This window comes from Onychostruthus taczanowskii, unplaced genomic scaffold (genome assembly GCF_017590055.1).
Source record: "Onychostruthus taczanowskii isolate IOZ18803 unplaced genomic scaffold, ASM1759005v1 scaffold13, whole genome shotgun sequence".
In the NCBI taxonomy this organism is placed as follows: Eukaryota; Metazoa; Chordata; class Aves; order Passeriformes; family Passeridae; genus Onychostruthus; species Onychostruthus taczanowskii.
The window spans coordinates 8,843,571-8,858,173 of record NW_024498462.1 but is presented as its reverse complement, the minus strand read 5'-3'; the positions used below and the strand labels follow the sequence as shown (position 1 = coordinate 8,858,173).

At 47.7% G+C, this 14,603-nt stretch overlaps 1 protein-coding gene across 1 annotated transcript in view; it reads left to right on the top strand.

Annotated features, from left to right (window-relative positions):
* Positions 1 to 14,603, top strand: part of GPC3 (glypican 3) — a 138,425-nt gene that overhangs the window by 112,841 nt on the left and 10,981 nt on the right. The window contains exon 7 of the mRNA XM_041396598.1: positions 871 to 1,024. Coding sequence (XP_041252532.1) covers positions 871 to 1,024 — 154 coding nt within the window. The remainder of the gene's footprint in view (positions 1 to 870; positions 1,025 to 14,603) is intronic.

Sequence of the window (14,603 nt, the reverse complement as noted above, 5' to 3'; positions counted from 1 at the left end):
CAGTGATAGAAATTTTCAGCATATATTAACTAGCTGACTCACACTTTTTCAAAGGGGATCTGGGTTTATGATGGAGTGGCTGGCTGCTTTCAGCAACAGCAAAATCAGGAAAGTCAGCGAAGAGAGGAAGCTGATAGTTTATAATGTGTCCAATCCCTCTGTGTGCTGTGATGGGAGTGTGGGGAGCTCCCACCCATGGTTGGAAAGTGATCCTGACCCCGTGCTCAGGGGAGGCATTCAAGTCCTGTCTCAGGGATCTGCAAACTCTCACTGTTACTTAGGACCCAGCTTTAAAACATCCTTTAAAAGATGCTTTCATTGTGTCACTTGGCTACCCCAAAAGCTTTCACTAGCATCCTCTGTGCTTCGAGAGTGAGAAATGAGATTTTTTTTTTTTTTTATATTTGTGGGATCCATACCGACCTGAGAGATCTGCCATTTCCTTTCATGTGTTAAATCTAAAATGGGAGAGTCCCTGGAAGCAGTGAGATTCCCTGAACACAGGCTCCTCTTTGTACTGTTTTTTCCCCTGCCTGGCCTACCTTTGGACATGTGTTTTGTAGCTGACCCCAGAGCTTTGGTGACACTGGGGTCTTGCAGGGCTCATGTGATTCTGGTTGGGCAGAAGCCCAGAATGACTCAATGTGGTTTTGCCTCCTCCTTTTGTTTCTTGCACTGAAGTTTTTTGTGCAGCTTTGTCCATGAATGAGCCCAAGCTCTCAGTGCTTTGGCACAAGGAGTGTTGGGGTCTTGTCCCACTGTCCTGGCTCCGCTGAATCTTGTCCCCCCATTGTCACCCGCTCCCCCAGCGAGTGAGGATGAAGCAGCAGGAGGGAAGCAGTGAGTGACTGTGCCCCTCTTGTCTTTCAGCTGCTCAGAGGGATGACTTTGTCCCGCCGAAAAGCTCCGGGAAAAGCTGCAGAGGAGGAGGAGGAGAGTGGGGACTGCGACGATGAAGATGAGTGCGGCAGAGGCTCTGGGGATGGAGAGCTGCGAGTGAGGAACCAGCTCCGCTTCTTAGCAGGTGATGGGGATGTGGCACTGCCACGGCTGCCCCTCTGTGGGGTCCAGGCTTTGGTGGTGGTGTGGGAGCTGCTGCCTGGGCTCTGCTCAGGCACCCCAGTGCCACAGCCCAGAGCTGCAGACACCCAGAGCTGTGCTGGCTGGCCGTGGTGCCGGTCGAGGCAGCAGCTGGAGAAGAAATGCCTCTGCTTTTCCAGGCTGGTTCTCTAGGCGTGTACTGAGGGCAGCCCACTGGAGAGGATGTGAGGCAAGTTGAAAATCTGATGTAGGTCCCAGGGTCACCCTCTCCTTGCCACTGCTGCCTGCAATTCTGAGATTCAAGATGAGCTTCTCATCTTCCTGGAGGCCACCAGAAAGTCAGGAAGGCTTGTTTGACTGCAGCAAAGGATGGCTGTTTGTGATGTAGGGTTTAGAAACCCCCAAAGATTTTTTGCAAATACCTCAGACTCATTTTGCAGAAAGGATTTAGGTACTTGGAAGCCTAAAAATTGCTTTGCTTGCCAGTGACGTGCGAGTCATGTCCTTGGTTACTCTGAAAACAGCCCTGAGGGACTCCTGGTGTTATTAATGAGGCAGCCCTTGGTCACCCATTGGGAGGAGAAAGCAAAGCACCAGCTGTGACTTGGGCAGTCACAAATGCTGCTGGTGTGGGTCTTCTCCTAGGCCCACTGACCACTCTGTGGAGCTCAGCAGCATCGCCTGGTTTGAAGCCCAGGCTGCTGGAGGCTGTGTCCAGCAGGGATGAGCAGTGCTGGATGTTGCTCTGTGGGCTGGAGGCTTGGCCCAGTTGATGCTGGTTCCAGTGCTGCACGGTGCTCTTTGAGAGACCAGACAACTGAACCTGGATAAAATCAGCTTTGCAGCTTTGAAGTTTAAAAGGCAAATTTGGGCTCCTAAACGAAGCACAGATGTTTATAAATTCCCTCCCATTGGTCTGGGATAATTAAAATATCCTTAATGAAGTGAGAGTTGAAATATTAAATGCCAGTCTCATATCAAAGATTATTGACACATTATGTAAAATGCATAAAATACATATATTCAGATATTAAGTAAGGGAAAGAAAAGACTTCTCAAGTCCTCCACTCCAAGTCTGAAAGAGAAGCATAGAATTTTGAGAGGGATAAAACACATTTAATTTCATCCAAGAACTAAATAACAAAGTTTATGTTAAAGAAATGCAGGTGATTCACAGTGTCCTGTGCTGAGAGAAGAGATACGTGTTTCATTTTCCATATCTTTGTGTCACACCTTGATGTTATTTTTAATGTGTTTCTAATTTCCTCTTAAAGCCTTCCCCACACTATCATCAGTGATCTCTGGAGTCGGATATATGATCCTTTCTGCCTTTCCCTGCCTCTCTGGGCTAGTTTAATCACAGTATTGAACTCCCTGGTAACTCACCCCTCTTGTCACTGTGCTACAGGAACATGCAGCAGGACAGGAGGACTTGTCCTGTTTGCTGCTGCCTTTGCTATGGGATGGGTAAATATTAACTTCAAAGCAGTTGTGTCTCTGGGGCATGGGGTTCCTGGCAGGTAAAATCTTTCAGGTTGCTGAGAGTGTGGAGTTTGTCCAAGAGGGATTTAAGGCACTGACTGAGCTCAGAGAGCATGAGCTGTGCTGTCAGGGAGACTTTCTTCCTTGCTTGCCCATGCCATATGCTCTTTTTTTGTGTTTTGCTTTAGAGCAGAGAGGTGAAGCTGATATGACAATGACAGAATCCTGTTTGGTTGGTATTGGATATAAACTGTGACTCTGTTCAAGTTTTATGTTGGAAACCAGCCCAGGAAAAGTTGCTGATGGTGTGGAAATACTCATTTTCAACATTTTTGAGAATGATATTTCTTTTTACTTTGAAAGTGTATTTTTAAATTAATTTTTTCCATCATATCACATGTACATAGCAAGAAATAAAAGGGACCAGAAACCATTCCACATTCCCCCCCCCCCCACAACCCCAAAATTCTAAATTTTAGGGTAGCATGCTGATGTGAAATGATGCCAGGCTTTGAAATCTGGAAATAGTTTACAAAATGAACTTTTACATTTAATGTGGGTTCATCTCCCTCCTTCCCAAGGTGGTTACCCTGTAATAGAGGCAGAAGGGACTGGGAGTGGCTGGGGTTGTGTTACCCTGCTTCCATCCCCTGCTGGATGCTCTGCAGTGTTGAGGCAGGAGCGTGGATGGCAGGCTGTGTTGCAGTGCAGTGGTCAAAGCCAAACCCCCACTTGAGCATCTCTGAGTCCTGCTGCTGACCCTCGAGCTCGGCAGGCAGGGGACACAGTTTGGGGCTTTTCCCTGCTTTTCTCAGGTGCTTTGTTCAGCTTGAGCAAATTGGCAGGGGAGAACTCCTCCCTTCCAGAGGGTTTCCCAAGCCTTGCAGATGGACTTGGTGATGCCTGGAGGAGGAGGAGAGGTGGGTGTCTTGGGCTGGCACCGATTTTGGCTGTTGGTTGAGTGAAAACATTGCCAGATTTTGCCACCTCTGGGGTCTTTGCATCTCTCTGAGGCAGTGGGATTTTCTCCTGCTCCCCGGTGTGGGTGCCACTGGTCCTGCCAGCTAACTGCAAACATCTGCTGAGCACTGGCCTCACCAAGATGTCCCCTCAGAAGGTCTTGAAAATAAGGAAATAAAAAAAGAGCAAAAGGGGGGGGGGGGAAAGTCAGTCTAAAATACAGACTAGTTTTGATTTATCGCCTGTTGTATAAAATGTAACCTTTGTTTCCTATTTATAATGAGCCTGTAGTAACTGGACAGTCAACCTAAACTTTAATGATTTAAACATACTTGTAAACTGTCAAGTCAAAAGTTTGTGAGCGACTATAAACATATGTTGGTGAGCCCTATATGCTAATAAATTCATTATTATGTTGCCCCAGTGGGAAACACAGGGATGGCAGGCTTTTTTTCATGATAGGTCTTTTATTGTTTGTCACATCTGCAACACATTAAGGGTTTTGAAGGCAGATGATGTTTACAATAAGGGGGAGGACTGAAAACCTCCCAGCTCAGAGAAGAGTGCATCCTGTTTGTCAATGGAGTACCCATGGAGCCGGCACCCTGGCCGTGCAGCTCTAAAAATAGAGCTCTGTACACACACACACATATATTTATGCCACTCCAACAGCAAAGCATGTCTGCAGATGAATTATAGTATTTCCCCCCAAATTATGAGTCAGTGCAAATGTCTTGCAGGCTGTGTGATGCAGACATGTGCTCTCAGCCTGCTGGGATCAGCCATCCTGCACCAACCAGGCACCCAGAGGAAAAGGAGCCCGGCGTGGCTGGTGCTTTGCTGATGTCCAGCCAGCCACCCACTAATTAGCTCACCTTTGGGTGTGCTCAGTCTAGATGCCACTTGGAACCAAAGAGGTTGTTTCCAGGGAGCCTGAAATTAAAATATGGATGCTGGACAGGCTCCTGTGCCAGGTGTGGGCTTCATTAAATGCTTGGGGAGAGGAGGTGTAGGCATTTCAGGGGCTTTGCAAAGGTGGTTTGGTGTAGCTCACCTGTGCCCCTGGGCTTCTCACAAGCTTTGCTGGGAGGAAAATACCTGTTTTAGTAGCTGAAGCACACAGAGAACATTCTGAACAATCCAGCAACTTTGGGAAGGGGTTGGGAGTTTGAGGGGAAGATTTACTCTTCCAAAATATCTGTGTTAGGCAGCAACAAAAGTTGTCTTGGGAACAGATGGATTTGGCAGAATTAAGTAGAAATAGTTTGTCCTGGGAAGGGAAGTTGGCCTCATCCCATGAGATATGTAAGGATAGATGTGTGCAATAAAAATATATAAAGATGGCTCTGGAAGTTTGTGTGTGTAAAACAGCTCCCCTGCCTGGCTGCTCCTGCTGCAATAACCTGCAGTGAGTTTTGCTCTCAGCTGCCCCTTGGCTATTTCTAAGCTCCCAAGGAAGCCCCAAGTTTTCCTGTACCCTGCCCATTTGCTGTCAGACCCTTTGTGGGTTTCCAGCAGCTCATGCCATACCTAGGTGCTTTTTGAAGAGTCAGCACAGTCTCCCCCTTGACCTACCCAGATCTGTAACTCTTTAGTGACTTCTAGTTTGCTTTGCCACTGATTTATCCTCTTGGCAGGGTTTTTTTCTGAGTGCTCTCATCATCAAATTGCAGGCTTGAATATTGCCTCTGAGCTGGCCAAGTGGGGTGTTTTCCCAGGTGGAAAGGCTGTTTGTTGGTAGCCCCTTTTTCCATGTTACAAAGGTGTAGCATGGAAATTTGGGATGCTTCCAAATGGGAATTTGGGATGCACGTCACAGGGCAGGGGAGGTCTCTGTGTGTGTGAGCACAGGATGGGACCCCTGTGTTTTCTGTCTTGCACCATGTTTTTGGGAGCTGCTCTGAAACCCTGTGAGTTGCAGCTTTCATCCTGTTCTGCTTTCAAACAGCTCCCAATGCCCAGAAAAGCATTCATGTCTTGGAGGTCTCAGTGCTGAGATGTTCCCACAGCTCAGCCTTTGGTGACCTTCCTCCCCGTGTCCTCTCCTGGGTTTATTTCAGGAGGGTGCCATCAATCCAAGCTGCCTCCCTGAGGCTGCTCATTTTGGGGGTCTGACACCCCCGGGGGTTTCCCTGTCCAGGTGGTGGCTGTGAAGGGCAGAGGGGCAGGCCTGCACGGTCACTTTGGGTGCTGCCCTCCTGGTTTCTGCTGCTCATTTCTGTGGGAAAAGTTCCTTAGCAATGAGCATTTGTGCTGGAAAAGGGGATGCTCCCAACCTGGGAATAGCAGAGTCTGCAAAGGCTCACTCCACGTGTGTGCTGGGAGACAGATGAACACCAGTTAAAATATTTACGAGATCATGCATTCCCATCCTTTATGGGAATAAAGAGCAGTGATCCCTGCTCTGCCAATGCCTCCAGGGTGCCCCTATCCCAGCACCTGGATCTGCTGCTGCTGCTCTGCTCCATTTACTGCTCATCCCTCTGCTGAGCCAGGCATTCTCAAACACCCAAATGACTTCTAAAATACTCCTTCCACAGGTGGGAGATGTCCCCATGTGTGTGGGTTTTGCTGACAGTGCAGGGCCACGTGGCTGCTGTCCCATCCTGACGAACAGCCTGCAGCCCTGGATGGTCCTACTGACAAATATCCTGTGTGCAGTACCAATATTTCCTGTGTGTGCTCCAGCAGGGCTGGCCTGTGCTTGGCTCAGGCACTGGGTGAGATGGGTTGGATTGACACAGCATCCTTCCCATGGGGATTTCTATCTGCTAAAAGCTTTAGGGCTTCTAACTACCATTTTAGTAGGAGAAAATTACTTTTTTTTTTACCTTTTTTTTTTTTCTCCAAAGACAGTGATGTTGAATGCTTGACTGAAGCAAGGATAGCAGAAACATGCTGTTTTACAAGACATTCATCCCATCCCAGGGTGAAAAAATGACAAGGCCAAATGTCAGCTAGATTATCCTGATGGAAGAGTTGGAATTGTACTGACTAAAACAGTGCAGTAGTCTGATTATTGCTGTTCTATTTCAAATGTTTGTGTTTATTGAGCTTTTCTTTTAATGAAGGTCTGGTTGAAAGTCAAGAATTCATCATCATTGTCTAAATAAAACCTAAAAGACGGAGAGGGAGTCACATGTAGCAGTTGACTGACCCTCTAATTGAGTGGCAAGTTCATTAATTTACTTCTGACGTCAACAAAAAATGATTTTTTTTTTTATTGACAGGCTGAGAAAATTATTGGTGGTGTTTGGAGAAGGACTTGTTCATAGCATCCTTCAGCTGGCTGTGCTGCTGTGGCTCTGCAGGCCTCACACTGTACACAGTGTGTACATTTTGAAGGGTTCTTGTGACCCCTGTGCCCTGAGTTCCTCCAAAGAAACACTAATTCCATAACTGAAGGACTAGAAAGTAATCTATCAGAATTTGTGCTTTGAGAAAAGCTACATATATGAAAAAGGCATCTATGGAAGCAGCAAGTAAATCCACTGGGCATATTAATCCCATGGTTCTATCTTTTTTGTTTGTTTCAATTTCACTTCATTTTTAGAATGTTTTTTAACTTTTTCAGTGTTGTGCTTTCAGATCCAAGTCCATCTGGGCAATTTGTATTTTTAGGACTTCCTCTGCCTCGGTCCATTCTGACCCAAAGCAAAGAATGATGCACCATTTTTTAAAAAGCTGAATCAGAGGAGGGGATATTCATAAATCACATGATGCATCACATTCCCAGTGTGATCTGGTGTAAATCCTTCTTTTGGAAGGTCTGGCTGGTCTGTGGGCTCAGTGTGGGGTGACTGGGTGAGGCTGAAGGGCTGGAAACTCACTAAAGGTCAGATGAGATGGTGCCTCTGTGTAACACACAAAAATGTGCCAAGGTCTGTGGGAATCTGGGACTGCTCATCACTCCCAGATGTTTATAATGCCAGGCTGCTGGCAAAAGGCTCACCCTCTAGTTAGGCTGCAAGTTTGAATAACAGTTTGTACTGTGCCAGGGTGTCTAAGGAGATGCTTTTCAACAGTGTAATTTGGGAGCTAATGTTTCTTTAAATTGTTACTGAGTGCAGCATCTTACATGACTGAACACCTCAAAACAATTTCAAGTATGCAAAACTGTGCCCAGTTGCAATAGTGATGGCCATATTTATCCTTAAAGGACGATGAATCTGTTTTTTGTGGCTGAAAACACATGAATTCTGATGAAGTTGGGAAACACAATTCCTGACTTGGATACAGCCTTGCTTCTTGGTTTGGTGGTTTTTGGTTTGTTTTTTTTTTTTTTTTTTTCCTTTTCTTTCTGCTGTTTTTCCTTGTGGAGAGGCAAAATAATTTAACTGGTTTTCTTTTTAAGGACAGCAATAAAGGTATATTTCAGACAGAAGCAGATCAGGTGCTACTTGCTAAAGGCCCAACAAGATAACCTTACACAGATAGTCAGGGCACTGTATCTGCACATTCTGTTGTACAAAGAGAGGTTTGTCTGCAAGCCTGATAACAATATAACATGTTGATTGACTTTTCACATAGGAGAAGGTGTCCCTTTCATGAGTGGCTTGGCTTTTGCTAATGCCTTACTGCAGGTAAGCTGATAAGAGAGATTATGGGATGTAATAAATGAGGCTGTTGGGCACAGCCCTGCTGAGTGTTGAGGGAGAGGGCTCTGGCCCTGGAGCGTGTCCCAGCTGTCCTGGCTGATGTGTGTGCCCAGCACTCAGCTGTCAGACATCACAGGATGTCCTGTGGGCACAGGGCTGGGCCATCCCTGTCCTGCCCCGTGCCTGCTGCAGCTCCTGTTCCCAGAAAATGTGCTCAGGGCCAGCTTGGATGGGGGTCTGGGCAGCCTGCTCCAGTGGAAGGCCCCTGTTCATGGCAAGTGTGGTGGAACTAGGTCTTCTTTAAGGTCCCTTTCAGTGACACAAGAAGACAAGTTCACAGAACCAAGGTCTATCAAGGACTATAAAACTCATCTGCCCAGAAAGTGTCTTGGGGAAATACAGCTGTGTCAATGAATGTTGGGCCAGGTGGCCCTGCCTCATTGGAAATGCATAGGAGGAGGCCCTGCTCTCCCAGCTGTGGCTGCTGCTCTGCTGTCCATCCTCTTGCCCTGAAGATATCCAGGAGAGCAGATGATGGGTCAGTGGATCATGGAATCCCTCACTGGAAACATTTTGGGTACAACCTTCAGAGCACTTTTTGAACCCTGTAGGGAGGAAGATGGGGAATGCTCAAATTCCCCACGCTGCCTTAAAAAGCCTGACCTCTTGGTTCCTCTCTTCAGATTTGAACAAATGTGTTTGTTTTTGTGCAGGTGGTTGTTGTGGCAATGACCTGGCAGTGTGAGTTGCAGCATCACATCATGGCAGCAGCCAGGAGCTCTGGGGAGCTGGTGTTGGCTTAGATGTGGTTGAGTGAGTCTGCATGGCAGCATCTCCCTGCCTGGATCCAACAGGTCCCTACATGCTGCAGACAGCAGCACTGCATTTTTGAAAATTAGTTTTTACATCTTTCCATAAATATAAATCTATGTGTCTATGAAATAATCAAGCCTGATTAAATGAAGCTCTGAGTTAAATATCTGGAATGTAACCTGGATGGAGGAAGAGGCATTACTTGAGATGAGGTTTTCAAAATTAAATCAATGGACAGCCCATGCTGGACTTGTGCACAGGCCTGACCACAGAGCCTGTTGCTGGTTGGTCTCCAGAAGAAAGAAACACAGACCTGCCCAGAAAGCAGCCTCTTTTTTAGTCCTTGCCAAAAAGGTATTGGAAAGGGGAAGAAGGATGCTTCTCTAGAGAAACCTCCTAGGATCCTGGTGTTTTAATCCTCATTTCTTTCTCTCTTCTCACCCCTTGCTTTGCAAGTGAAAATAGTATGAATTTGGGTCTGGCCTGCAAATCACTCATCGGTGGGTGCATTACCAGGACAGGATCAATTACTGAGTCAACACTGCTCCGTGTGCTCCAGGAGCAGGGGATCCATCATCTGTCAGGCAGGAGCTCTCCTCGGCTGTTGCGCATTAGCCCTGAGCCGTGCACACACATCTGCTGGGGCTGACACCACAGTAACATGAACTGAACCAGGTGTGTTTGCCTGAGCCCAGGCTCCCCTGACTCCCAGGTGTATCTGCAGCAGATCCCTGACCCCTGGTGCTGGGATGGATGAGCTGTGAGCTGGAGGAGGGGTGTCCTCCTTCCCACGGTGCCTGCCACCTCCTGTGCTCTGCCTTCTCCCATTCCTGCCCTGGGGCTCTCACAGCTCCAAGGAGGGATTTCTTCCCCAGGAACACATTTCAGGCAGCCAAGTGGTGCTGGAGTCTGCTGGCTTTGCCAGCTTTTCTGGGGCGTCTTCCCTGGGGCAAAAGTGCCCTGGCTTCAAAATTTAATCTCCCCTCGTGTTGCTTTTAGGGCAAGCCAAAAACTTTCTGAGGGGAGGCTCAGTGTTGCAAACTGCCTCTGCTGGAACTGGGAGGCAGTGAAGCGTGCTGGAGCTTTGGATGGGATTTTCTTGTTTTGGAATAAACTGAAACATCCTTCTCTGCTCTTGCAGCAGGGAAGTGAAGCAGCAGCAGACTGAAGCACAAGGTAATGCTGTCTGCTTTCATCCACAGCAGCTTCTTGTCTAAAAGTCTGCTTGAAATTACATTTTTAATTATACCACAGGGAAAAAAAAACCCAAAACAAATGAATTTTTTGGACTTTGTTGGAGTGGTATGTCAACTTGCCTTTTATATATTTTTTTAATTAAACAACAAATATTTGGACACATTTTGCTTTTGTTCTGCTTTGGAGCAGTAGCACATTCCCCCTCTTTTATGGGAATGGAAATCTGGCATGTTGACCAGCTTCTGTTGTTTCACAAAGTGTCTTCAATGGTATTTGGGGCTCTCAATGACATCTTGTTGTCTGTTCCTGCTTTTCATTTGCTCTTTGCTTCCCGTGGGACCTGGGATGATGCTCTGCCCTTCCCTCATGCAGGAGGCTGGGTCTGTGCCCAGCATGGAGCCTGGATGCAAATCCAGCAGCACCTTCCCTTTCCCACACCTTCCTTCCTGGAGGGCCCTTTCTGTGTATCCCATCTCCAGGCAGGTGGGAGCTGCTGCCTTGGGGCTGACTCTTTGCTGGGTGCAGAGGGACCCTGTGCACCACTGAGTGCTCAAGGTGCATCCCTGGGTGGTTCTGTGATGTGAAGGGATGGATGTTTACCAGTGGCAGGTACTGCTGGCTGCTGAGCATCAGGTTTGGCAGCTGGACAGATTGCCAGACCTTCTGTCACTGCCTCAGTCCAGTGCAGGAGTCCCAGCAGGATTTATAAAATGTAAATTACAACAGCAATGTGAGACACATCCTTTTGCTTTACTGTTTTTTTCCTCCCTCCTTCCTGTTTGAATTCAGTATCTCGAGTCTGAAAAATTGCTGGACTCTAAGCTATTTTGCTTGTGTCCCGTGGATACTGGAGACACTTCCTGCACAGGGAGGCTGACATCTGCTCCAGCCTGTTTTTGGAGTTTTTTGTGTCAGACAGCCTGCAGTTGGCAGGTGGGAGCCAGTGGTTATTATCAGAATCTGAGTAATATCCTCTGTCTCCTTGATATCTCTCTGCCAGCTGCTCTGCAGCTTTGGTATGTTTGCTTGTCCTCTTCTGGTTCTCTGTAGATCATTCCAGTAAAAAGTAAATAAAAAAAAAGTTGTGTGCTCCCCAGAGTCATCACAGAACACAGCCTGCAGTATCTCTTCTCTTGTCCACATAAATCACTGCTAAAGCATGTGCAGAGAATGTGAAAGAATGCATTTATACCCAAATGCTCCCCTCTCCCCTTCCCTGTGGAAGCAAACTTCCCCACTTGTGCTCCAGTGCAAGAACTTGTGTTCTCAGGGAGCATCTGATGCTCCATCACCTTCTGTGCCCCTTCCTGACTCCTGCAGCTTTATTTAGGTGCGGGCTTTGCTGACAGTCAGAAAGCTTTGCCCTGGACAGTTGGAGTCTGGCAGCTCTTGTGGGGATGGAGGTCCTGAATCTGCCCTCTCCAGGCATCTCCTTGCTGGTTTGGATTTGCCCTTCCCACCCCTCATTGGCTTTATTTACCCCAGAACCATCAGGGATGCTCTCCAGCTGCTGCAGTACCAGAGCTGAAAGGTTTTTTCCTGGCCCTCAGACCAGTCCCCCAGGTCTGCTGACTTTCTTGTTTCCAGTGGATAAATACCAGCTGGTGGGTCAGGTTTTGATCTTGGAGGTTCAGCTGATGTCTTTCCCTCTGTTTGGCTTCTCTAGATGTTTTTTGTGGCAGCCCTGGGCAGCTGAAGGCAGCAGGGGTGGTACAGCACCATGGGCAGAGTGGGTCTGGTGCAACCTGGAGCTCCCAGCTATAAATAAAATAATTCCACTGAACTCGGCCCTCAGGTGCCTGTGGGCTTCAGCACCAACTCAAGTCTCTTGCTGATATTTAAGTGTCTGCAGGGCCAGACACCTAATATTATTAGCAGACACTAAATAGGTCTCTCTTATTTAGTGGCCTTAATTTATTAAATCACAAGTGCTGTCAGAAGAGGAGTGCTGGAAAAGGGAGCAGAGCAGGCTGTGAGTTTCTAATTGGCTGGATCAGCCCCCTGGAGATCCATGTGATCTGGTGCACTAGAGGCAGTGCTTTTGCAGTGACTCATAAACAGATGTGCCCAATTTACATTGCAGCTTAATACCTTTGTTTAAAAAAAATTGGCCTTTTTAAAAAGACAAATGTGTTAAAGCAGATGTTTCCAGTAAAACAAATACTTGTGTGATTTACAAACAACTTCCTACCGCCAGAACTCATTAGAAAATGTGGAAAATAGAAAAATAGCTCTGTGTACGCAAAATAAGGACATAGCAAGGCAGTATGGCTACACACTGAAGAAAAAATACTGCTGTGCTTGGGTTGGAAAGCAAGAGGTTAGAGCCTGATTTTGGTTGCTAATAACTAAGGTTCACCCTGACCAGTTACATACATTAAGGAGCAGAAACCTGTCTGTAAAAATACTTACCCAGCTCCTGTTATGTAGGATACAGGGTAACTGGGACCACTGTATGGGATTACCTGGGGGCTCCTAAATCCCCTCCATCCCACTGAAACCTACCCTGGGGGACTGCAGGATGGCACTAACCCTAAAGCAGAGCTAACAGATTCTGCCCCCAGAGCAAGCCCTGCTCTGAGGAATCCCTCTCTGGGCATCTCCCCACAGCAGGATGGGATGCACAGGGGGACTCTGCCTCTGCTGGATCTGCAGCTCAGGTGTGCCTGCTCACCTGCTCCTCCCAGTTTTTGGGAGGGTAAAGGCAGGCATGCACTGAGAAGCTCCTGCTGTTGCAGCTCTCTCTGAATTTGTCTCCTGCCCTGCAAGCCCAGCACTGCTGTTGCAGTTTGACACCCCATGTGGCCTTAATGTGTTTCCCAGGCTGCAGCTCCAGCACAGCCACCACTCTTTGTTAGCTGCAGGGGCTGGCAATCCCCCTTTGCCTTCCAGCTCTCCGCAGCACAGGTATCATATTTTTTTAATGCACTTGTCACCTGTTTTATCCAAGTGTTTGTTGCAAAAGAAGCAGTGACAGCAGATGTTTGTGGGTTGGCAGGCTGCTCCCCTACATCCATTGTGAGCGCCCTGGGCAAATGGCTCATGCAGCTTCTGAGAGGACACAAAGTCATCCAGGCAGATGGAAATGTGGGGAGGCATCCAGCAAGCCTGAGTGGGGAGAGCAGGGGAATCAGGAGCAGAGAAGGTTTTGTTTCTTTCCTAGAGCACTGCAGGAGAGTGACCAAGGCCGTGTCACATTGTGTGGAATTGTTCCAGTGGAGGACACCAGCTCAGCAAACTTCAGTGAGGGTGGTTTCTGCCGCATCTTGGAGCACCCCTGCACGTTGGGGTGCCTGCCCATTGATCTGCTTCCCATGGGACTGCTGGGGATGCCTCTTGCAGCTGGAGGAGCTGGCAGGATGGGGCTGGAGGATGTCCCAGCCAGGACTGGGTCACAGAGCAGCCCAGCAGCCAGGGACACACAAGGAAGCAGCCAGGATGATGTGAGGAGCTCCTGTTACTTCTTTTGGATGTCTCGTCAGGGCTGTCCAGTTTGTGATTAGGAAAAATGACTGCTAATGTCAGAGACTCTTGAGGAGAAGAGGGACTGAGTGGATACCCTTCAGACTGAGTGGATGCCCTGAAGGGTGGCTGTGGGATGGGACTGCCCCTGGTCCCCCCAGCTTTCCCTGCCTTGCCATGAGGAGTGACTCAGAGCCAAACCTGGAGTGGCTGCCTTCTCAGGGGGACTTGCTGGGACGTGTCCAGAGGAATTAGAAGTATCCTGGGGGGAGGATTCTGCTGCTTCAGGGTGGCTCAGGGCACTCAGAGGTGCTTTTCTCAGCTCTCCTGTCAGTGTTCCTGAAACCTTGCCACAACCCAGCTCAGTTTTAGCCATTAGTGAATGGAGGCTTGTGCTTGGCTCTCAGGGACCAGAAGGTTTCAGTGCTTAATTAATTTCTTCAAAGTGGAGGGTGTAATTAATACCTGTGGTGTGCTTGGAGACCCTTGAGTCTCTTGGGCAGTGTGAAATCTGATTTTGTCTATGAAAATCATCACTGGCCAGCACCACACACCAGGCACGGCCATCTCAGCGTGGCCACATCCTGTCACAGTGTCTGGGGGTCTTTTGGTCTCTGCTGGTGCTGTCTTGTGGAGATGTAGCCCAAAATATCTTGTTTCCTCTCCGTGCTGACAGTCCCCAGCCAGTGCAAATTGTTCTGTGGGCATGGAGCCAAATGGGAAAAAAAAGCCCCCTAATTCCTTAAAAAGAGGGCATCTCTGTCTCCTTCCCTGCTATGCCCACACAGACCTTTGTGATTTGTTCCTGAATTCCCTTTGTTTTTCATTTGAAGCAATTTCTTCAAACAAAGAGGGAAAATTGTCACTAGTTGCTTTGTGCTGGCTTTAGAGTAAACCATATTTCAAAGTCTAGGCAAACTGGGTTAAAATTGATATATTTTGGCAGCTTAGACAAATTTCCTTCCTGATATCTATAAAGCCTTTTTTTTTTTCTTTTCTTACCATCAGCATTGTTTTTGTGGGTGTTAAACATGAACATAGAGGAGAATG